Source organism: Pongo pygmaeus, chromosome 11 (assembly GCF_028885625.2).
Source record: "Pongo pygmaeus isolate AG05252 chromosome 11, NHGRI_mPonPyg2-v2.0_pri, whole genome shotgun sequence".
NCBI classification, from domain to species: Eukaryota; Metazoa; Chordata; class Mammalia; order Primates; family Hominidae; genus Pongo; species Pongo pygmaeus.
In genome coordinates, this window is record NC_072384.2 from 40,605,792 (window position 1) to 40,630,505 (window position 24,714).

The 24,714-nt window shown below is 35.6% G+C and overlaps 1 protein-coding gene across 1 annotated transcript in view; it reads right to left on the reverse strand.

The window, feature by feature from the left end:
- LRP1B (LDL receptor related protein 1B) overlaps window positions 1–24,714 on the reverse strand; it is a 1,896,287-nt gene that overhangs the window by 989,993 nt on the left and 881,580 nt on the right. The window contains exons 4-5 of the mRNA XM_054478394.2: window positions 16,858–16,977; window positions 9,522–9,650 (exon numbers count right to left, since the gene is read on the reverse strand). Of these exons, the coding sequence (XP_054334369.1) occupies window positions 9,522–9,650; window positions 16,858–16,977 (249 nt within the window). The remainder of the gene's footprint in view (window positions 1–9,521; window positions 9,651–16,857; window positions 16,978–24,714) is intronic.

Consider the following 24,714-nt stretch of genomic DNA (forward strand, 5'->3'; position numbering starts at 1 on the left):
AAGATCCATTTTATAAGCATGACAAAAGACAATAGCATCATGCCCTCCCCCAGCACAAACATATCTTTTCATTTTGCAAATTGGTGGCTCTCACAATTTCCCTGTTTTGCAGAGAGCTGGTCCAACCAAACCAAGGAGGTATTATCTGAAAGCCTTACTTAGCACGTGGCAAGTGTTTAATACATAAATGAAATATGGGAGACTGTTTGAATATGAACTTCTCAATGCCTTTTAAAGAGACTTTACTGAATTAATACATTGTAAAATAATGTATTTCAATAAGTACAATGAAATAAATATTGCAGTTATTTTAATCAGAAAAAATAATGAAAGATATGTAATTGATAACCATTGAAGGTTTATAAGTAAATCTCAAAATTTCAGAATATAATTCATTCAAATTTTAGATTATTACATGATTATTAGAACTAGAAGACAGTCCAGTGATGGTCAGTTTACATTAGTTACTGAGAAGTGGCTAATGGCTGCTTTAAAATCTCCTAGTCACCTTTCTAATTGTAGCCAGTGGAAAATACTTTAGCTACAGAAAAATATTTTCTCTAATCGGACATCTTTCTCTATGTTATAGATTAGTAATATTTGAGTTTAAAATGTAATAGGTATTGACTCATTTGAAAATTGCTTCTAAGTAACTCCTATTTATAAAGTAATTTCAGTTTGAAAACATGGGTCCTTAAAAGAGCCACATTTAATATGGCTCCTAAAAGGGAAATACTGCCTCAGTATTTGAATATTTATTATCCATTCAACAAATATTTATTGAGCCTGGCTAGCTTCTGCCAGGGTCTAGATGCTAGCAATACAACAGTGAACAAAACTAAAAAAATCTTTGCTTTTATAGAGCTTAAATTTTAGTACATAAAAAAGATAATAAGCAAGTAAACAAACACTAATATTGTTTGGCAGTGATGAATTCTATGGAAGTGAGTAAAGTATAGGAGTAATGGGGATGAGGGCTTATCCTTAGAGAGGGTAATCTAATTCAGAATGTATTTACAAGTTAGAAACAAAGGGTTTGAGAAAAAGAGTGCAGTGAAGGATGAATCCAATGTCTTGGCTTAAACAATTAGGTGAATTTGGAAACCTTACCAAGATGGAAAACTGAAGGAAGAGCATTATTAGGAGAGAAAATCAAAAGTTCATAGAGTTTGATATTTCTGTTAAATATCCAAATGGAGAGATTGAATATATAATTCGATCTGTGAGTCTAGAGTTCAACAGAGCTGTCATAACTGGTGATAAAAACTGGGGAGTCTCGGTCTCTTGATATTTTTTAAAGCCATGGCAGAGGGTAAGTTTTTAAGGCCATGATACAGGATGAAACATCCTAGGAAATCAATAAAAAGATGTCTAAAGGACTGAACGCTGAATCATGCCAAAAGTATTGGCAAAATGAAGATAATAAAGCAAAGTAAACTGAGAAAAAAATGCCCAGCAAGGCAAGAGCAAAATTTCAAGATTGTGCTGCTTTAAAAGGTAAAGTCTTCAAGGAGACAGTTGTCAGTTGTGTGCTCAAGACCGATAGTCAACTAATTAGGCAATGGGAGGTCACTGAAGACCTTGGCAATAGACGTGACTGATAAGAATAATGTAAGATTCATTGAAGGGGATTCAAGAGCAGAGCAAAGGAAAGTGGAAAAGGAACAACACTCCACGAGTTTTTCTATGCAGGGAAAAGAAAAATGGAGAAGTAGCTGGACAGGAATACAGGTTTAAAGGAAGTTGTTTTGCATCATCTTTACAAGATGCTTGTATGCTGGTGGGAATGACCTAAGAGAAAAGAAAATATCAGTGATTCAAGGAATAAAGAAGACAATTATATAAGCCTAATCCTTGAACAGGTGAGAGAAGATAGGATCCGTGTATATTTGCAGGATTGGCCTTTGATAGGAGAAAAGTCAGTTTGTTTTCTAATTCAAATAAGAGGAAGATGGAGTGATTAGTTCTAGATTCAGATAGACTAGTAGAGTTAATGGAGTTTGGGTGAGAAAATTATCTTTTAATTGCTTCTATTTTCTCAAGGAAATATGAAATAAGATCGTCACCTCACAATAAGGAGAAGGGAGGTAGATGTATGAAACTCGTTATCTAGTGATGGGAAAAAGTAAAGGTCATTTAATATATTTCACTGTTGTCTGACAAGGATTTAAATATAAAATTTATAAGTAAGATCACAAATTTCTACTTTGCTATTATAAAGAGAGATTACGTACTCTAAGTACTCAATCATGCTGATGTACCAGACTTCTAGCTACTTTATCAGCTATGTTCTTTGCAACTTGATGTTCTAAATATCCAAAGAGTACTAAGATATAATTTAATAATTTGGTTGGGATTATCTTTCGTGGGAGGCATAGACAGAGGCTGTGTGAGTCCCAAAAGAAATACACACATTTAAAAATGAAATAAATGCAACAGGTTTTCTCTTCTCAAGACTAAAATGATTTTAGGCATCCTGATTAGGGGAAATATGTGGAATATTAGTTATCTCTGTCAAAGGCAATTATGCTCTCCAGGGGAAGGAGTGCCCAAAGGGGATTCTCTAACTGCTTTTATTACCCCAGATTTTCTTTTTCAATCCGTGTTGATTGCAATTGATACAGAGGATGCCTTGAAGACTCTGAAAATCCATTTTTTTCTTATAAAAATGTCAAAATTATTCTGTCTACTCGGATTTTAAGGTTTTTTCCCTCTGAGGATTTCACTAGTGATATACTTTTATATTTTTCCCAAGTAAAGCAACAGAAAAATTATATACCTATGTACATTCTTGCCTCGTCTATTTAACCATTTGTAATTTTTATGAATGTAAATGTGCTTCCTTTCTTTTTATTTTCATTAAAATATCCAATTTTAAGACAGAAAAAGAGAGTTAATTGTAGAGGGTGATATAATTTCTCTCACATTCTAAATTGAGGATTTAATCAATAATTTGATAGCTAGTCTACAAAAAATTATAAAAAAAGCATGATAGAAATTTCTGCCTATCTGTTGTGCCATTTATAAAAGCAAAGTTTATCGACTGTCACACCTAGAGCCCAGAAATACGGCCATGTAATTTTTCATACTCAAACACAGAAGTTCTCAGCCACATTGCAATAAAAATATGTTATGAAGAAAATGGAAGACACGCTTTTTTTCCATGTCTGATATTTTCTTAGACTAAGGGTAAATGAAAGGTGTCATGACACATAAAACACCATGGTTATGTCTCTGCTATCAATCTTGCAACTTTGTTTCTGGAAAGAAGATTAAAAATGTCAAGAAAGGTGCTAGACTGTGAAGATAATATCCCCTAGCATAAAAACAAAAACCAAAACCAACGTAGAATATTCATGAGGATATTTTGTACCCCAGCACTGACATACTCATTAACAGTGTTTGGAGAGGGAAAAAAAGTGTGTTGTATCATTTGGATAATAAAAATTCCATCAGAAATCCTTGCCCTGTCCTGCCATGAAATGTGATTTCTAACTGAATGATTGGCCAGAAAAGATGTAGAGTAAAAATACTCCATAAAATAAAGAAATATTTTAATGGCCAGGCTACCGGACCGGGATTGCAAAGGCAGACTGGGAAGCTTTAGAATTTCTGTAGTACAGAGGCTTATTCAGTATAGTGTGATTGCAGATAGGGAAGCTTGTTCTTCAGCTGTATTTTCACAGCAAGCACACAGCTTTTACTAGGATTGTATGTTTATTTGAGAGGGGAGTGGTCCTTGGTGGAGAGGACACACTTGTGTAGATCATACAGTGCTTCTCAAACTACTGTTTGATGCCAATACTATACCAAAGCTCGAGTCAGCCCTGAGTAAAAGGACAAAACTGGCCAAATACTCTATTCACCTTTGAATCTCTTGCAATCTTCTGACTCTCCTTTTATTGATCCTCAACATCCCAGTACTCTCATTTCACTTCCTGAATGTTCTAGAAATTGCTAAAGCATCCAGCAAACATTTGTCAAACACATACTCTGCTTCAGGCATTGAGCTACTTTTTTGCTACTTTCTCTTTACCACAGTGTTCCTAATTTCATGCACGCATACGTGATAGTAAAGAACAATAAATCTGTCATTACTATGCTGGTGCCGGTGACTAGGCTCACTCCTAGCCAACAGGTATCATGCACTATCATGTCATCAAGTGCTATTTGAAGTTACGGCTCAATGAAATAATAACTTATGCAGGAATTAGAACTTTTGACTGTCTAAAAAATAATGTAAAAAACCCCTAAATGGTGAATCTTCATACATCAGTCATTCTACAAGAAGCCATTCTTAGCCACTGGTATACTGAAACAGATCTTATCCACTAGTCTCATAAGTTGTTAAAATTATTAAGACTTAATATGTTACCCTTCCTAAGAATAGATCTTAATATGAGATGCTTTAATAAAAGGCAAGGGAATAGTATTTTAATAGCTGAATTTCAGGCATTACTAAGTGGCTGATAAGAAGGTGATACTATGTGGCAGAGAATTCTTCCCCCACTACACAGACACCTGCCAATTCTCCCACATGCAGAATCAGCCCTGCCAGCAAACCATGGGTGAATTCTCCGCCTCCCAAAAGAAAATTTTAAACTTATGTTAGTAGATGTTAAATCGCCCCTAGAGTTTCAAAGTAAGAGCCATAGGAAGTTATATTTTGTTTATTTTTTCCTCTCTCTCTTTTCTTTTTAAGAATCATAGCAGAGGAAACAGCAAATGATATGAAAACGTTCCCGCCCCCCAATGCTGTCTAGAAACATGCTTCCTTCAATTATACAGGGACTACAATTCCTGTTCTTACAACTAAGAGTTTCGTTGCCTCAATATTCTGTTTGTTTTTTTCTCTAAATCAACGAACTGCAAATATAAGCTGTAATAGAGTCCTGAAGTTTTTTAATAGGCTCTCTACTCTCATTGCTCCAATTACTCCATGGCAAAGAGGTACACTCTCAAAGGGCACCATTCGATGCACTGACTATAGAGTGATGATCATAAAATTAGTGTTCTTTATTTTACTATTGCTTCAGTGCAATCAGTGGAGCCCTAGGGGTTCAGGAGAATTTGTATGCTGGGATAAGTGCCTGCCTTCAGTGAGTGGTTAGGACACTGAAAAGTACAGTCCAATGAGTCTGAATTTATTAGGAGTAAAATTGCCAACAATTTGTAAGTTAAACACCATTTACTATTGCTTTTACTGTCACAGGTTCTACATGAGCCTGCTTTCAGCCCCAAGTTTTCACATTCAATACATATTTGTATATCAAATTCAATAAAATCAATTAAAAGAAAGTCAAATTTTAAAAACGTTTTTATTTTCATATTTGACAAGTCATTACTACAACTCTATTCTCAAAAAATATATCAAAATATGCAAGAAGTTTTACTGGGTGCCTATACATGGTTATTTTTTATTTTTATTTTTTTCATATGACAAGTTCTAACGTGTAATTAGAAAAATAGCTAGCTTTTGTGTAGGTGTGGTGGATCACACCTGTAATCTCAGCACTTTGGTAGGGCATGGCAGGAGGATTGTTTGAAGCCAGGAGTTCAAGACCAGCCTGGGCAACATAGAGAGATCCTGTGTGTACAAAAAATTTTAAAATTAGCTGGGCATGGTGGTTTGTGCCTGTGGTCTCAGCTACTCAAAGGCTGAGGTAGGAAAATGGCTTAAGCCCAGAAGTTTGAGGCCACAGTGAGCTATGATCATGCCACTGCCCTCCAGCCTGAGCAATAGTGTGAGACTACATCTCTTAAAGAAAATAAGTAAATAAATAAATAAACATTAATTACTAGCTTTTAATGTCTGTTCTATCATAAAGTAACAAATGCTCTCTCATAAAAAATTATAGTCTTGTATGTCTCCTATATAAAACTATTCAACTATGCATATTTAAGTTAAAATTACTTTAAAAAATATGTTACAGACTTTTCTTTTGGAAATTACTTTTTTGAAGTTAAAAAACACATAGTATCAAGTATTAAATTGTACTAGATTACCATTGAAGCTCCTCCCAACTCTGAAACAATTTATTCTTTATGTCATTAGTCAGAGTCAATCTTACTAAGTGTAGAAAGGAGAAAATTTGTCTGCATTACATGAATTAATAGGAATGAAAAGGCCTCCTGTCTAAAATTAATCTCTTCCCCCATCTGCTGTAGTGTCTAAAATCTCCTCCCTTCAATACAGTTATTTCTTAAAGATGCTCTTAAGGCTTATGAATTTTACTCGGGTTCAGGTATTATATTACAAAGGAGGAATAATCAATTAACTTAGATTAATTTACCTGATTGCTATCTATTGTCTTGAAAATAAGACCCCACTGGCAAGCTTTGGGGTGAATAGTAGGGAAGAGATCATGCTGTTGTTCTATGTTGCACTAGTTCAGCACCTTTAGAGGCAGCTTCCCAGCCGATTAACTCTGCCTCTGTCTGCCATCACATAAAGGGATATTTCTCAGGAACTTTTAATTCATCTATCATCTTGTACTGTCTTTGCAGAATCAACTTCTTGGTCTAGTTCTAGCTTTCCATTGCATCACTTTGGCTTGATATTTTTATAGTATCCTTTCTTTCTAAAGCCTGGAGATCTTTTCCACATATCCATTGTCTTGGGCTAGGCCATTTGGGCCTTCCCTTGTTTTCCACACTACCCAGCTGCTGAGAGCCCTGGAACTCTGGCTTGTCGTGGAGGGAAAGTTAGGTTCTGGAGTCCAGTAGGGTAGAATTGTAAGGAAAAGAAGAGAAAAGAGAAGCCAATCTCAGCAGCCAGGCAACTGAAAGAAGGACTGGCAGAGACTTAAGATGAACCTGGCTTAATTTACAACGTTTTTTTCTAGCACTTGTCAGATATAGCCACATTACTGTGTAATAAAACTGCCATAAAAATTTTAAACCTGATTGCACTAACTGGAATTGCATATAACTGAAGCCAAAAGTATCCTCTGGTTCACTTGCCGTAAATATGAGAAAACTAAAGCCAAACAGGCAGTTTTTCTCTTAAATTGTACAAATACATTGGTTCAAATATCCATGTGACCTTTAGAACTTGCCGGTGTTTGTTATAGACTTATGCTCATTCTAGCAACTCATTTTCCTAAACTATAAACCACAACAACATTCCCATGGTAACTGTGTATTTTTCAAATTTTGTAAGCTCACAATGTCATCAAGCAAAAGACCTAGAGGTGAAGAGATTTATGTATTCCATTATCAATTCTAGAGTCATCAAATTTCCTTGATGTAGTAGGACATTATCATGTTCCATCTTTTTCTGGTTGCATTCTATTATTGTAAGATAACCTACCTGTGTAGAAAAAGAGGACGTGCTTCCTTTACAGGGTTTATTACATTACACTCTCTGTGTAGCAATATTGTGTGGATCAGTAGAAACAGCAAATAACAAGCCTTCCACTTCTATAGTTCATCAATATTTTACATCAGAACTCTGGGTGGTGGCAAAAAGGAAAACATAACCTGACCTAATTTTTCTCAAGGATTGCCTTATTTCAAATAGGACTTCATAAATCAAGTCAGTAATTCAAAGAAGTAAACTAAGAAGTAAAAGAGTGTTTTGCTGTTGTTTATATTTTGTAGATACATATGTTTTCTAAATAATTAACCACACTATCTCTGGGAAATCATTGAAATTTTAACATGAGGTTATGTGTAAAGAGAAACAACTGCAGCTTGCTTAGCTAGTCTAGTCTTTTGCCCAGTGTGGTTTCAGAAAAGAAATTTAATGCTTAATTTACCAATTTCTAATAAGGGAGGGTGAGGGCACCCATTAATTCATCAATACATCATAATTTGAAAATGCCTGATATGAAACTACCTTTGGAGAAAGTTAGAAGAAGCCAGATGGAATATTCTGTGTAGTATTTCCTTATGTTATTTTCTAGCTAATTCAGTCCACAAAATCATTAGCATTATCTTATTGTGACTAGTGCATCTCAAAGCTATTTCATTAGCCAATCAACAATACTTACTGATTGTTTACTTACTGAGTAGGCTGAAAACTGTGTAGAAACTACAGGCTTTGTTTGCAGGCTAGCAGTAAAAGGCCATTTTGAAACATGAAAAGTGAACACTTAAGAGTGGAGCACTCATTTTAGTAATTTTAATTAGCAAGACAAGTTTATTCTCTCTTTCCTTTTCCTTTTTCCTTCCTGCCCTCCTTCCTTCCTTCTTCCCCTTTTTTCCCACAAATATTTATTGAGAACCTATATGTTCTAGGCAATGATCAGTACTGACGAAATAACAGTAAACAAATCCAACAAGTTCTGTACCGTCATAATGCTTATATTATTCTGGAGAAATCCTGTGATAAATATACATAAATGAATTAATTTCAAATGGCAATGCTATAAAGAAAATAAAACTGGGAAATTATATGGTGATAGAGTAGGTATGCATAAATAACACTGGAAAATAACTTCGTGATGTAGAGGGTATATACCAAGAAATAGAAAGGATTGGGAAGGTCACTCTGAATATTGACATTTTAGCTGAGACTCAAGTGATAAGGAGGCTACATTAATGTGAATATCACAGGAAAAATCATTACAGGCAGATAAAAAAGCAACACGGTTGAAGAAGGACAAGGACACAAGTGTGCTGGCATTGATGATGAAACAAGAGCAGTGGAAGATCAGACATTGGAAAGGGAAATGATACCAGGCCATTAGGCCCTTAGAGATCCTGTGAGGAGTTTAGATTTTATTTTCAAGGTAGGTGAAAGTTATTGGGAGATCTGAAGCAAAAGAACAACATGATTTGGTTTATGTTTTAGTAGCAAATCACTTTATTATATAAATAATTAATTTTGGAGGTGAAGCAGAAGCTCACAGAATCCAGTTAGGAAACTATCGTAGTAGCCCAGGAGAGAGGATAGGTAATTCAAATCAATTAATCCATATCTTTTGAACAGATTTTTGCTAATTAGAAACTTCCTGTAATAGGCTGGGCACTGCAGCTCACGCCTATAATCCCGGCACTTTGGGAGGCCTTGGTGGGTGAATCACCTGAGGCCAGGAGTTTGAGACCAGCCTGGCCAACATGGTGAGACCCTGTCTCTACTAAAAATGCAAAAATTAGCCAGGCACGGTGGTGTGTGCCTGTAGTCCCAGCTACTTGGGAGGCTGAGGCAGGAGAATTGCCTGAACCTGGGAGGCAGAGGTTGAAGTGAGCTGAGATTGTGCCATTGCACTCCAGCTCCAGCCTGGGTGACAGAGTGAGACTCCATCTCAAAAAAAGAAAAAAAAAAAAAAAAAGAAAGGGAGGAAGGAAGGAAGGAATTTCATTTTTGGAAGGAGTAATGGAAGGAGTTTTATAATGATTAGTGGCAACTGAAAGAATTGCTCTGGATTCCTAACTACAGAGAAGTGTATTAAAATGAAAGAAAATCTCTCTCTTCAAAGTCCGTATTTCTGCTATACCACATCTCTAATGAAAAAGAATTGTAAAAAGGAAACAAGTAATTCTGGAAAGACAAAAAATAAATGGTCATAACTTACCAATTTTAGCCTTGCAAGACCTGTTGTCTGGCTGCATTAGGTAGCCTTCCACACAACTGCAAGTGTAGGATCCATGTGTATTTCTGCAGGTCTGGCTGCATGTACCATAAACAGCACATTCATCTTGATCTAAAAGGAAAATTGGCATCATTTCTAAGCAGCTTTATCTCGGGCACTTTTTTTTCTCCTTGAAGAAAATTTTATTTTTGAACTTTGGAAATAGACTATTAAGGAAAAGCCAATTCCAATAAGTCTTTTCAAAACCACACTAATTAAAAATTAAACTTTTTGTTGCCTTGATATTTACAGAGATAAAACATCAAACAATATCAAATCATATATTTTAAAAGAAGATTTATTTGTATTTGTGATAGGCAGGCTAGAAGTCTTTGGATATTTTTGCAAAGGTACAAAATACACTCCAATTAATACTTGTTGAACATTTCCAGTGTTTATGACACTGACTTTTTCACTATTTTAACAAAGAATTAGACTAGTAACGCGGTTTTCAATCAACAGATTAAATAAGAGTTCTGAGCCACACTGTGCAAATCACACTCACTACTTTAAAGAGAGGAAACTATCAAGCACACCTATTGAAAAATAAAGATTTTGTCTTAAATAAATTTTATTTTAATATCTGTAGTTCTCTACAGATATTAAATTAAATTAGATTGCTAATTAGAAACTTCCTGTAATAGGCTGGGCACTGCGGCTCACGCCTGTAATCCCAGCACTTTGGGAGGCCTTGGTGGGTGAATCGCCTGAGGCCAGGAGTTTGAGACCAGCCTGGCCAACATGGTGAGACCCTGTCTCTATTAAAAATGCAAAAATTAGCCAGGCGCGGTGGTGTGTGCCTGTACCCCTTCATTCTATTCCTCTACCCCTTCATTCTATTTTCTCTATATACTTCCTTCTTCTGGTATCCAGTTCAAATCTTTATGAACAACAGATACTCAATGATTCTTAACTGACCAAACAAAAAGGCATCCTGTCAGTAGTTAATTATTTCGACAAAAGTATATTCAGCCTGTTTTATGTACGAAGCACAGTACTAATCCCTGCAGAAGACAAAATCAATAAAATATGGTCCCTACACCTGAGTAAGACAAGTCTAGAGAAGTATAATTATGATACTATACATTTCCTTATAATAGGGGTATACCTGAGTTATGATAGAAACAGGGAAGTCAAACTGCTTAGGATTAGAAGGGGAATCTTAAGTGAAGACTTCATATTAAACAGTGTGAAGCGTGATCTGGCTTTCCTCAGACTAAGTGGAAAGGGACATTTCAGTTCATCAAAATGGCATGTGAATGGTATTGGGATGGCATCATGGGGATTTCAAAGAAGAAGCATAAGGAGTCAAATGAAGCAAGGGTGTATGAAGGAAAGTGGTAGAAGAGATAAAATTGGGAAAGCACTTTGGGAGTCAGATAATGAAGGTATTTGCATACTGAACTAAAAGATTGTACATTACACATTGGCATTGGGAAAGCATTAATTAGATGGGCTACATGGTCAGCTTTGCATTTTAGAACTAAAAACACTCATATGAAATAAAGGCTTTGGTAAGTGTGGAGAAAGGATCCTAGAAAATTAGATAGGTGCTAATTTTATCCCAGAAATTGTCTTTTGAAGTTATATTTTGAACTAAGTCAGTGGCAGTGGAAATGAAGAGGGAATGGACTCAAATGTGTAAGAAGTAGAATAGACAACATTTGAAAAATGATTGGATGTGACAGAGGTGAAAATTGATCCAATTTTGAAATAGAGGACATAAGAAGTGTAGATTTGAATGGCTCTATCATGGGAGGAGATAACGAGTTTGATTTCGCTGTGTTAAATTTGAGGTGTCTGTAGGGCAGCCTTGAGTAAATGTGTAACGATAAGCAATTGAGAAATGGAACTGTTAATATAGGGTGAGATCTATTCTGGAGTATATGGAAGTCAATAGCATATATATATAATAGATGTTAAAAATAAGAGAGGGCTATTTCCCACAGAGGAAGAGGAGATGAGAAAAACTTGGCTAGTGCAAAATACTCTAGAATACCAAAGTGGAAAGGGCAGTCAAGAAAGAGGAGTCAGCGTGGGATGCAGTGGCTCAGGCCTGTATTCCTAGCACTTTGGTAGGCCAAGGCGTGCAGATTACTTGAGGCCAGAAGTTTGAGACCAGCATGGCCAACGTGGCGAAGCCCTTTCTCCACTAAAAATACAAAAATTAGCCAGGCATGGTGGTGTACACTTTTTGTCCCAGCTACTCAGGCAGCTGAGGCATGAGAATTGCTTGAACCTGGGAGGTGGAGGTTGCAGTGAGCCGAGGTTGCACACTGCACTCCAGCTTGGGTGATAAGGCTCTGTCTCAAAATAAAATAAAATAAAAATAATAAAACAGAAAGAAAGAAAGAGGAGTCCTACAGTCTCCTGTGAAGGAAAATTCATGACTACTGTAAGAAAAAAATAAGGAATGAGAGCTTTTCTGGAATATCAGAATGTTCAAAAGGGTTATATGCAATGCATAAGTCCAATAAGATAAAGATTAAAATTCCCATTTAGATTCAGTAATTAGGACATTATTGTACTGATGTTGATGTAATGTAGGGAAAGAAGGGGACATAGTCACAAATGGAAGACTGATCTTAAATGGAACTTGCTTTTTACTGAGTCCTTAAATGGGATAAGATACACAAACTTAGACCTATTAACTGAGTTTCGTCCTTACAACTTGGGAATGTTAACTGAAGATAATTTGGGACTCCTGTAAATAATTTTGGAGAAAGGGGGTGAGAAAAAAAGAAACAGAAAGAGGAAGAGGAGAGCAAAAGATAACAGGATGGATTGAAGCTGTGGTATTAAGTGGGTTAAACTGATGTGATATAATTAAAATATATCTTTGGCCTTTGTTCACAGTGCTTGGCACAGAGCTCCTAAAAATACTTGGAATTTTTTGAGTAATAGGATTGCCTTTTGGTGTTCGTAACGAGCTCCTCTAGAATACACCTGAGCCTATGCTAATGAGGTGACTCAGGGTGGGGCCCCTAGGTAGTCTCAGACTGGGGGCTGGACTATACCATGAAAATACCAAACAGTGGATTAGAGTGTGGAAACTTTCAGCCCCACCTCCTGACCTCCAGTGAGAAGAAAGGGGACTGGGGGTTGGGCTAAAAAAACCTCTTGAACAAAGAGGCTTGGAGAGCTTCCATTTTGGTGAAGACATTGAGCCCTGGGAGGATAAGGTGCCTAGAGAGGGCATAGAAGCTTCCCTCTCCCACCTGCCTGTTCCTTGCTCTATGCATCACTTCCATTTGGCTGTCGCATCCTTTATAATAAACTAACAAACATAAGGAAAATACTTCTTTGAGTTCTGTGAGTTGTTGTAGTAAATGACTACATCTGAGGAGAGGGCTGTGGGAACGCTCACATTTATAACTGGTTGGTCAGAGCTATAGGTGAGTCCTGGAACTTGGGTCTGGTACCTGAGTCTTGCAGTACTAGGTCCTTAACCCATGGAGTCTACATTACCTCTGGATAATGTCAGAATTGAGTTGAATTGAACTGTTGGACACCCAGTTGGTATTAGAGAATCAGAGAATTTATGTGGAAAAATACCACCCGATTGTTATCAGAGTGATATGACAATAAAGAAACCTCAACTGGCATGTTAAAAAATCCCCAGCGGAGGGGTAACATAAGGGTTTCAATACAGGGATGTCTAAAATTACGTTTCAAAGTATTTGTGTGTTGTGATATAAAACCTTTTCCTACTAAGTCTTCAGTAAATCTTACTACATATACAAATTGTCTTGTTTGCATGGATTTTATAATTGTAGAAACTCTAGGAAAAGAGCTGAGTTTTACTTCTGGGTTGAGGGGTATGGGGTGGAGAAAATCCATATATAGTCTCAAAATGATACATAAATAGGAAGATGGAGTTTGGAGTCAAGATTATAAAGAATATAGAAGCTCTGGAAAACTGCAGATATGCTGAGAAGCCTCTAAGTCCTTAGAAAATAAAAGTGAGAGTTTTAACCAGTCTTAACTAGACTTTAAGGGAAAAGAGATATTTAAAGTTCTTTACTAAAATTATAGGATGAGAAACCAGCTAGATGTAAATGGAGGAATGAAGTGAAAATAACATAATTGGGAAAGTAAATGTAGTTGATTGTTAAAGTTTGTGGATAATAAAGGAGGAGGGGACTGGAATGATGGCTATAGGAAAAGATAGGATATAAAGTGGATATTTGTTGTGAGTATTTCTATTTTTGTTTTTGTTTTGTTTCAGAATAGAAGAAATGTGAGAATATTTATTGACTACAGTGTTAGCCAGTGGAAATGTAGTGCTTAAAGATGTATAAGAAAGAGGTGGAAATTGATAGACCAATGGCTCAAGTCGAGACAAAAGTTTGAGTGAGTGGGACTTTAAATATGTATGAAAAAAGACTAGAAGAAGTAAAGCTCTTCTTCTGAAATGACAGCAAAACAAGCATGGGTGGATACACAAGTAAATAGTGACGAGAGAGAATAATTAGAAGAAGTGATACAAGATGGCACCCAGAAAATAAAGCCAGTGACTAAGACAAAAGAGAATAGATTAAGAAAACATATTTTGAGAGAATAAAGAAGAAATTGAAAGGAATGGTCAAGGACACTGTAGCAGATGCTGTCTGCTCATATCCCTCAGATTGTTCAGTGTGATGCTACAATCATAGGGATCTTTATCTGTGCCTGAGCATACTTCCAAACCCTTCTTCCTCTCCCACCAGCAGCTCTGCCAGGACTCAAGGCTGGTTAAGTTTCCAGGAGGGTAATGCCATCTCCAACACAAAAGCAAAAAACAAATTTGCTCTTCATAAATTGGTGTATAAATGCCTGAGTTCCCTTGTCTCTCATGCTAGAGAGTTGTGCCACACACTTAAGCTTCAGTCACCCTTTGTTGTAGCTGGCTTAATTGCTCCAACTATGGGGTTGCCTTTCTCCTGTATCCTCTCACCCCCACCACCTCCCACCCCCTAAAAACAAAAGGAAAGGAAATAAAAAGAGAAAGCTACAGTAGCAAATAAAGGAAAACATTCATGCGAATCCTTGTTTCAGAGTTGACTTCTGGGAATATCCAAGCTAAGAAAAGAGTTTACTATGAGAAAGCAAAAATATTGCTGAGTAGCATAAGACAATTTAAATTGTGAAATTATGCATCTGTAAGGCATTCATAAACTCAGGTTTCTTCAGAGTCACAAAGCAGCCAGCAATCATGGATGGCTCATTTGAAGTAAACACTTTTGGCGATAGAAAAAATGCAGTGTTTGGAGCTAAGTCTACAGTAATACTGAAGGAAATTAAGGCTTGCATTTGGTAAAGTCTGTCACTGATGGCAGTAATAATTCTTATCTATTTTCACAGATTTTTCAACTTTAATATTATTGGTTTCTATTTCAGTTTTTTGGATATGATTATGCTGTCCAGGAGAGCAATATGATCAATTATCTCTTTTCTTCTTTCTACTTAACCAGAATGCACTGAGGTGGTACTCCACAACTTTGACCACAAAGGAATAGGCATACCATCACTTGTAATGCTGTCTTCTTTTCTCCTTTAAAGACAGAGGGCTACCTGGAAATACAGTTTTGAGAAAGCCTAATGATGCTCAGACTTGACTCTCAAGGAGTATAGAGAAAGTACAAAGAGCTCCTCTCCCACTGCGACTTCTAAAATGATTGCTGTGCAATTCTTCACTAATGTTCCACAGAAGAAATTCATTATGGTTGTGGTTGTTTTTATGTGCTTAATTAAACACATAAAAGCAATTAATTAACCACATCAGGAATCTACATATTTAACTCAGCTCCACCCTTGCAAAAGGAACTGCAGATCTTGATTACTACAGGAGTCAGGTGTAGTAAGTGAGTGAGAAGAATGCAGAACAGGTATCTAAGCCAAACACGTACGAATGGCAAGGGCTGTTTGGAAGTGGAAAGAGCATGAATGTTCAATGGCATCATTCATGTCTGGCACCATTTTTATCTGGCTGATTTCTGTGATTATGAGGCATCTACAGTTGCCCTTATTTTCCAGAACATCTGAACTTCTGTGTGCAACTTTCTGATTTTCAAATGTTGTTTTAAAATGACATAATGACATGAGTCAAATAAATATAAGAGTTTGGCCTCCCTGTGGTCAGATTATGCAGTCTCTGGGTCTGATAAACACTTGATAATAAATGTTTTTTTATAAAATTGGTACTATACACAAAGCAAACAACAAACTAAAATTCAATTCCCAAATGTACCTGAAAAGTCAATGAGCCTCTTCAGGATAAGACTAAGTGGACTCTGCAGACATGAGTTTCAGTCCCAATTCTGTTACTAAGATGTGCGGACTTAAGTCAATTAACTATCAGGATCTCATTTTTGTCATTAAGATTTTAAACAATTATCTCACAAATTCTTTCAAATTTAAGATTCTAAGGTAAAAGTGATAATATTAGAGCAAAGATTTGAAGTAATCAGCAAAGCACTAATTTCTTTGGAAAGTATTCTTTTTATTAGTGGCTCTGGCAATGCAGCTATCCCCCGAATACACACACACACACACACACGCGGAAGGAAAGAGAGAGGCAGAGAGAGGGAGACATATGCTATATTATAGATTAGAAATATTATATGTAGATAGAGATATAGATAGATTCTAAGTAAGTATCATACAAAGCAATGCATTTAACTTTGTGGAATGTTACATGTACATATTAATATATGTATAATTGGAATCAACTGAATGGAAAGATAACCTAAAATTCTTCAGAATTCATGAAGAGAGTCATTTTGGAGGATAAATATTTGCTATAAAGCATTCCCAAAAGCAAGAATCCAGACATTTAAAAGGAATCAATATTTATGTTCATTATTACATTATTATTGCTATGGGTAAAATGTCAGCTGCCAGAATAACCAATGCAAAAATTATAAAGAACATTACATGATTAGTAATTATTAACCTAACATAGTTAATAACACATATCTACTAGACTGCAGCTATGTAACAGCCATACAACATATAGGAAGTTAAAATAATTAGATCAATGTGTTAGTGGTTAACCTGAACATTTCCCATTGTTGACATTTCCCAAGTTTGAAATTACTGCAAAAAAATTGAAATTTGAGAGTCACAAACTTATAATAATGTTTATGTTTTGGTTGGGGGGGCAACTTTTAAATCTCAAGAAAGAAAGGTTAACATAAACACTGTGGAGCACATGGTAGGTGCTCAAAGATGTCTTCTTACGTTTCTGTTAACTAAGCCTCTATAAACAAAATTTGATGGCGTTATATGTTTTACTTACCTTTACAGCTTCTCCCATCTTCTTTTATTTCGAATCCATCCTCACAGTAACATCTTGTACTATTTCTGACCATTGTACATTTATACAGACAATTCAGCTGTTGGCAATTGGACAACAGTTCTGTAGAGAAAAAACAAATATATTCTCTATATTTAACTGTATATGTAAATATTGTTTGTATTTCTCAGTGCACAATCTTTACAGTGTAGTCTTGATTGTTCTCCCAGAAAGTTTATATGATTGGTCTAGAAAAAAATATTTATCTAAAATATGTTAGTTTACATTTGCTTGAATTATTGTAAATAAAATTTGAGATCAATCTGTTTGGTCTCCCGCTTTTTAGCTTATTACTGTGTTCATAGTCACAAAACCTTTCAAATTCTGGTAAATTAAATTATTTCAAGAGGAAAGATGTCAACTCAGTGGTTGATTTTGCCATCTATGTCTTTCCTATCTGACACATCAATTGATTTTCTATCTTTTGAGAGCTTGTTTTGATTTACCAATCCATGTGTAACCTTCATAGCAATCAATGTGAATATATCTCATCTCAATATTTTATTTTTCATTGGTAGAAAAATATTAGAGAAATACTGAACATAATATATTTCATTATATCTGAACTATTTGAGAAAAGACATGATTAAAGCAAAAGTTAGCAAACCTTCAGAGCAAATTAGGATTCAATATGATAAAAGGATGAAATAGAGATGAAGTGACAGGAGCACATTTATTGCATAAACAATTTCTAACAGAAATGATTTGCTAAACTAGATAAATATTGGATAGAAGCATGACTGTCTGAAAATAGGGGTATAAATAGATTGCTACGATACTGTTGTTTTTACTCTTTTCCCCAGGAAGGCAAATAAGGTGTTTTGAAGATCAAAGTTAAATGACTCAAAATACATTGATATTTGCCATGAGTTTAGCTGGTGCTACAGAAATAAAATCAAATTATAATTAAAAAATAAAAGCCCAATATGTAAAAGAACACCTGAAACATTCCAAACTGAACATTGGGTATTGTATTATAAATGTAATTATCTATAGTATTTCCTTAGTTCAATTACTGTTCAGCATTCTCATACAATTATTTCACACATCTTCACTTCTTAAAACTGCAAACCTCCTTCCTAATATTCTCTCATATATGATGATCCTGCTTCTTACTTCTTTGAGAAAACTGAAGCAATCAGAAGAGATTTTCCAGATTTATACTCCATTTCTATCCACATCTGCATATACTGCTTCTCCTTGGATTTCACAGTTAGTTGAATTCATAATCAAAGCTCCAACCCAAAATCATATGTAAAAATCCCATCTCCTCTCACCTAGTCAAGGATATCACTTCAGTGCTACACTTTATGTAGATAGAATCAGCTCAAAATTGGCTTGAATCTATACACTATTGCAATGTGATATTTATTGAGCACATAGTCAGTGCTAATCACTCTGCTACAGTTCCACAGATGCAAAATTCATTTAAAAAAAATAATTACAATATGAGTGTGGAAGTGAGTGGGATTAGGTGGACAGAACAACAATATAAAACAAGATTTATAAATCATAGTAGCAAAATACATATGCTAAATAAAAGTACAAGTGGTAGGATATAGAAAGAGAAAGATTCATCTAGAAGCTGAATATGCAAGAGGATATCTGAAAAAGAGTTGTAGAGGAAGTTGAATTTGAATTGGGACTTAAACGTATGAGAGTTTTGATAGAGAAAATTAATGAGAATGTAGCCTAGGTAAAGAGGACAATATGAGAAAGTAAATAGAAAGACCTGAAAGCATGCAAGAAACACAGGCAACAATAATGAACGCTGCATTGCTAACCTATAATGCTTGATGTGGTTAAAAAAAAAAAATGAGAGAGAGACTGAAATTGTTGTTTGGAGCCAGATCAAGGTGAATTAATTCACAGATTAAGTAGAATTTTCTGTTTAGGCAACAGGAGACATAGCTGGTTATTGAGGACACTAGTGATACATTCTGACTTGTGTTGTTCAAAAGTACCTTACAGTAGAGAGAAAGATAGTAAAAGAAGAAAACCTATCTAAGTGACTAGAAATGGCAAAATAATAAATGAAGACTATGAATATTTGCCTAGAAAGATGGCCAAAAACTTGGTGAAAGCATAATGACACTAAATGAGTAGTACTAATAAAATGAATTAAGTACAACAGAAGTACTACGAGTTTGGGAAGAAAATATTGTTTGTCTTTGATTATATTTAGCTTAAAATATTGGCAACATAATAGCCAGGGAGAAAGTGAGAATTTGGGTCTATCTTTGAAGAGAAGTCTGTAGTGGACATATCAATTTGGAAGTCACAAGCATAAAGTCTGTCACTGAAACCTAAAGAGTAAAGAAGCATTCCCTTAAAAAGAATATTTGGGATACAAATAAAAACACCCAGAGAACTTCTTCATGTGAAAATCAAACAGAAGAGGTATCAGTGATAAGAACTACCACCAAGAAAAACTGCAAAATAATAAGGTACATAAGTGAAGAACCTAGAAAGTCTCACAAAACCTAAGGAAGAAGAGTAGTCTATAGAGGCAAGCAGGGAAATCAATGTTAAATTCATTGAGAAATAAACATGGCTGAAGCCTGTAAAATGCACTAGGCTTCCTAATAGGATCGATTGAGGGTGTTAAAAAGCATTAGAGTGGAGCAGTGAAGACAAAGGTGAATGTAATTAGGGGTTGGAACAGAAAGAGGAAGCAGGAAAGTTTTCTCACAGAAAACAGAGTCAGTTATACTATGAAAAGAATGAGGGTAGAGATTTGATCTAATTCATTTAGTCTCTACCTTAATGCAGGTGTATTCACTCAGTGAGTCAAATTTATTATTTTTCCATGTAATCCCTGGAGCCCAGCTACACCTTTCCACTGTGTCAATCCAAAGTAAAAAATCCAAATACTATGGATCGCATCTTTCTACTCTCTCTACTTGACATATCTGGAAGATGGAGAGTGAACACTGAAAAGAGGGGGGCAGTGATGTGGAAAGTTGAGGAGAAATACAAAATGGGGGAAAAATTGATCTGAAAGACCAGACCTCAGACATGGTTCTGAGTGTTAGGAGGAGATCTGTTAGTTGAAAATAGCAAAATACACAAGGTCAAGTTAGCTTTTAGTTTATTAGACTTATCCTGCGTGAGGATTTGTATATGTGCAGAGTGATGACAAGGAGATGATTAAACAGTTTATGATATTAGGTGAAATGGTAAATATTGATTCTGCTAACAGATCATGAAGAAACATGAAGAACTAACAATATGAACACTAAAATTTAAAATTTGGCAGACTGTGAAGGCAATACTAATTATTATAGTTATCTATTTGAACTGCTTAGCATTTATGCTTAGTTGCATGCAATGCTATAATGACTATAAATATAGTTAAAAGCCTATCAGATTAATTTTGTTAGAGAACTTATTTGAGTACAACAAAAAATTTTGTACTTGAATCATTAGTCTTCACCCAGTGACTTTCGTGAAGCATAGCCATTGGCTTATGTAACATTATCATTGGTTTGGAACTTAGACTGAAGTAGGAAGACCACTCGTATCTTAGGGAAACAAATATGAAAGTGAGAACACAGACATGTAAACACAGTATCTGATCCATATTCCCCAGCATTATAAAATAAAACTATCCTTTTGATTAAAAGAGAGAAGCTGTCGCTGGAAGTGGTGGCTCACACCTATAATCCCAGCACTTTGGGAGGCCAAGGCAGGTGGATCACAAGGTCAAGAGATGGAGACCATTCTGCTCAACATGGTGAATCCCCATCTCTACTAAAAATACAAAAAAGTTAGCCAGGCATGGTGGTGTGTGCCTGTAGTCCCAGCTACTCGGGAAGCTGAGGCAGGAGAATCGCTTGAACCCAGGAGGCAGAGGACAGTGCCACTGCACACCAACCTGGCAAGAGTGTGAGACTCCGTCTCAAAAATAAATAAATAAATAAAAAGAGAGAAGCTATCATTTCACAAATCAAATCTAATCCAATTGATGAAGATTCCCCTGACACAGATCCACTCTGTTCTGTTTTTAAGGGATCTTTTTATGACCTTGATATGATTTGGCTCTGTGTTCCCACCCAAATCTCATATTGAATTGTAATCCCCAATGGTGTGGTAGAAACCTGGAGGGAGGTGATTGGACATGGGTGCAGGTTTTTCTCTTGCTGTTCTCATGATAATGAGTGAGTTCTCATGAGATCTGGTTGTTTGAAAGTGTGTAGCACTTCCCCCTTCACTCTCTCTTCCTCCTGCTCTGGCCATGTAAGACGTGCCTCCTTCCTCTTTGGCTTCCACCATGATTGAAAGTTTCCTGAGGCCTCCTCAGCTATGCTTCCTGTACAGCCTGCAGAACTGTGAGCCAATTAAACCTTTTTCTTTATAAATTACCCAGTCCCAGGTAGTTCTTTATCGCAATGTGAGAATGGACTAATACAGCCCTTAGCACAGTTGTAAAGGAGGAAAAGTTGCAAAACAGAGTATTATTAAAATATGAATATACCTTCTCTATCAAATTCAAGGTAACAGTTTACAAGTAGTGGGTAGCTTGGAGACATCAACACTTCTAAGCCATTTGATTTAGAAATAGTCAAAAAATAGATATCTTTGTATTACTAATAAATAGTAACAGGGAGTCTAAAAGGATAAAAATTAATTCATAGTAAAACTGAAATTTCTTTCACAACTTATCTTGTTTTCTGAATGGTGGTAGAGTATTATGTTGAGGCCTTGGTCTCTGCAACAAGAGTGCTTTACCTCCAACTGTTTTAGTAATTTTGGGCTATGTGAGTGTGGCAGAGAATAGTTAAATGTGCATCAATCTTGTTTCCTCTTTCTAGGGAAATAAAAAGATGACATTCCCTAGTTGTCTTCCAGTTAGATTGGAGCCATATTTGTGTCTTCTAGCCAATATAACGTAGAGAGTAATTGGTGTGTGCCACTCCTTGACCTGATGCTTACAGCATCCTGACAATCTTCTACTCTCTGTACACTTGTCAGCCATCTGGGTGCAGGGGATCCAGCAGACTCCTCACCCTTTGGGATGGCAGAAGCCCAAAATGGAAAGAGCCTGAAACAGCACCTGGGAAGTCAACCACTGATAACCCAACTGGACTGTGATATCAGGGAAAAATTGGATTGTTGTTGTATTGAGTCCTTGAGATATCAAGGTTGTTTGTTACGTATGAGTGATGATGGGTACATGACTAAAGTTCTCATTACATGCTTTGCCTCATCTCTAAAATGGGGATAATAATAGAAACTACCTCATAAGGTTGTTGGGTGTCTTAAATGAGGTAAGTGATACAAAGTTCTTAAAATATTGTTGACACATAGTAACTATTTTTATTATCATAATTATTTTTTATCATTTTATCATTTAAGCTTAATCACCCATTTAGTATAACAGAATTTCTATTGTTATCCTGCCGTATTGTATATACACTATCAGCAATTTGGTGCTGTTTATTTTTACATTAGAAGGGTTTTCTCTTTTACGCTTTTATTTTTGGGTGTTACATGACTCGGTTGTAGTTTTGTCATCTCTTGATTACTCCTGGAGAAGTTTTTCATTTGTTTGTTTGGTAAGTTCTCTCAAATTTTTCACCTGAAAGCAAAATCTCCAACAGATAGTGAGACACTAATCATAAGAAATAAGGATTTTCTACATTGATCTCTTTGTTTCTATAAAATACAAATATCATCCTCTGAAGCAATGTATATCCACATTGAATTTGCTACATAACCATGGGCCAATTTACAATTTAGACAAGAAATTTTTACGAAATATACTAATTTGCATGGCTTTTAGGGGCTGTTTTGCTTTGTAACATCATTGGGATTCAGGACACCTTTTCACAAATGTATGCGAGTATATGATTTAGGAAACACATATAAATAAATCATGCTGACCTTCCTTAGAGTGAAAACAGGACAATAGAGAAAGGTGATTAGAAGTTGGCAACCAGTTTCCAACCATTACGAGTTATTACCAATAGAGGCCTTTTTTCCTCATTAGTTTTGTTTACATAAATAGCTCTAAGCCAAACAACCACTGTTTGCTATCTTGTGTGTATAGCTGTTGGATCAACCATTGTATAGTCAATAGCATTATGCTGCTGCCTTTGTGACCTACAGTCAAATAACTCACATTGATCATGTATTGGACTTAGCAAGACAGTGAGAACACGGCTGTGCTATTTTATTTGTATGCTTCCAGGTTATGTTTTGGAGAGTAAATTAGAACTTTTAGAAATTCTTTGGAAATACAAAATGGTATAAGCACCTTTCCATATACATAAATTATCTGTGATATCATTTTACAAAATGGGATGATATTTCATTCTCAATTTTAGTAATAAAATTGCTTCTTAAATTAGGCGTGTACAAAAATGCCTTTTATCCAACAACTAGAACCATAGTAATGAGGAAAAAATTACTCTTTCCCTATGTGGCACATTAAAAAAACAAGAACTTCACTATTTTTTATGCTTGAAGATTGAAAAGCTGACACAGCTACTTACCATGCCAGACAGCTCCTCTTATCAGCAGGACATATGCTTGACATATTTAGAATGGTGATAATTTGTGTCACATCATTCATCCTCTTACCCCTGTTTCTTTGGCCTAGTAAAATGCAGTGTGAACTGGTTTGCAGAGATTAGGCCGTTGCTTAGGACTGCTTACATGAATTTCTTCAGAATCCTTTGCTTAGTGCTAGACTACTTACTGGCCTCAAAGTTGCAATGTGTTCTCTTACAAGAAGATAGAGCAGTGAGGCAATGCTTTTTTATTGCATTTTTGTTCTATTTTTGGTATTTTAATGAAGTCCATATTTTAAATTCAGCAAAATTCATTCTTTCTCATGTACAGTGCTGCAAGTTTTGATAAATGTGTATTGTTGTCTAACCAATACCATTTATAAGATACAGAACAGGATCTTCACCCCAAAATACCCTCTTTGCACCTCTACAGTCAACCCATTGGCCCTGCTGACAATTTTGGTGATCACTGATTTGTTTTTATCCCAATGGTTTTGTCTTTTCCAGTATGTCATATAAATGAAATCAGCCAGTGTTTAGTATTTTGAGTCTGACATCTTTTACTTAGCATAACGTATTTGAGATTCATCTATATTATTGTTAGTATTAGGCAGTTAATCTGTATTATTGTTAGTATTAGGTAGTTCTCCCTTTTTGATTACCGAGTAATAATACATTTTATAAACATACCTCAGTTTGTTCATTCATTTCACAAGTAACATACATTTGAGTTGTTTCCAGTTTGGAGTTACTATGCATTAAGTCTCTATAAATATTTACATACAGATTTTGTGTAAATATAGGTTATCATTTTATTTGGGTAAATATAGGATTGCTGGGTTATGTGGTAAGTGGATGTTTTACTTTCTAATAAATTACCAAACTATTTTCCAAAGTGGCTGCATTCTTTTATAATCCTACTACCAATATATCAATCTTCCAGCTACTCTACCTTCTTCTCAGCAGTTCGTATTTCTCAGCTTTCAATTTAATTTTATTTTCAGTCATTTGAGTATATATGTAGTGGTAGCTATTGTACAATTATTTTAATTTGCATTTTCTAATTATTATTGATTTTTTTCATTGTGCATATTAGCTAGTCATAAATGTTATCTGCAGAGAAATTCTTTTCAATCTTCTGCCGACTGTTATTAGGTTGTTTTCTTATTATTGAGCTTTGAAAGAGAGAGAGCGAGATGGAGTGTGTGTGTGTGTGCGTGCATGTGTGAGTGTGTATATGTATTCTGGATAAAAATATGTTATGAGATATATGATTTGTATATCA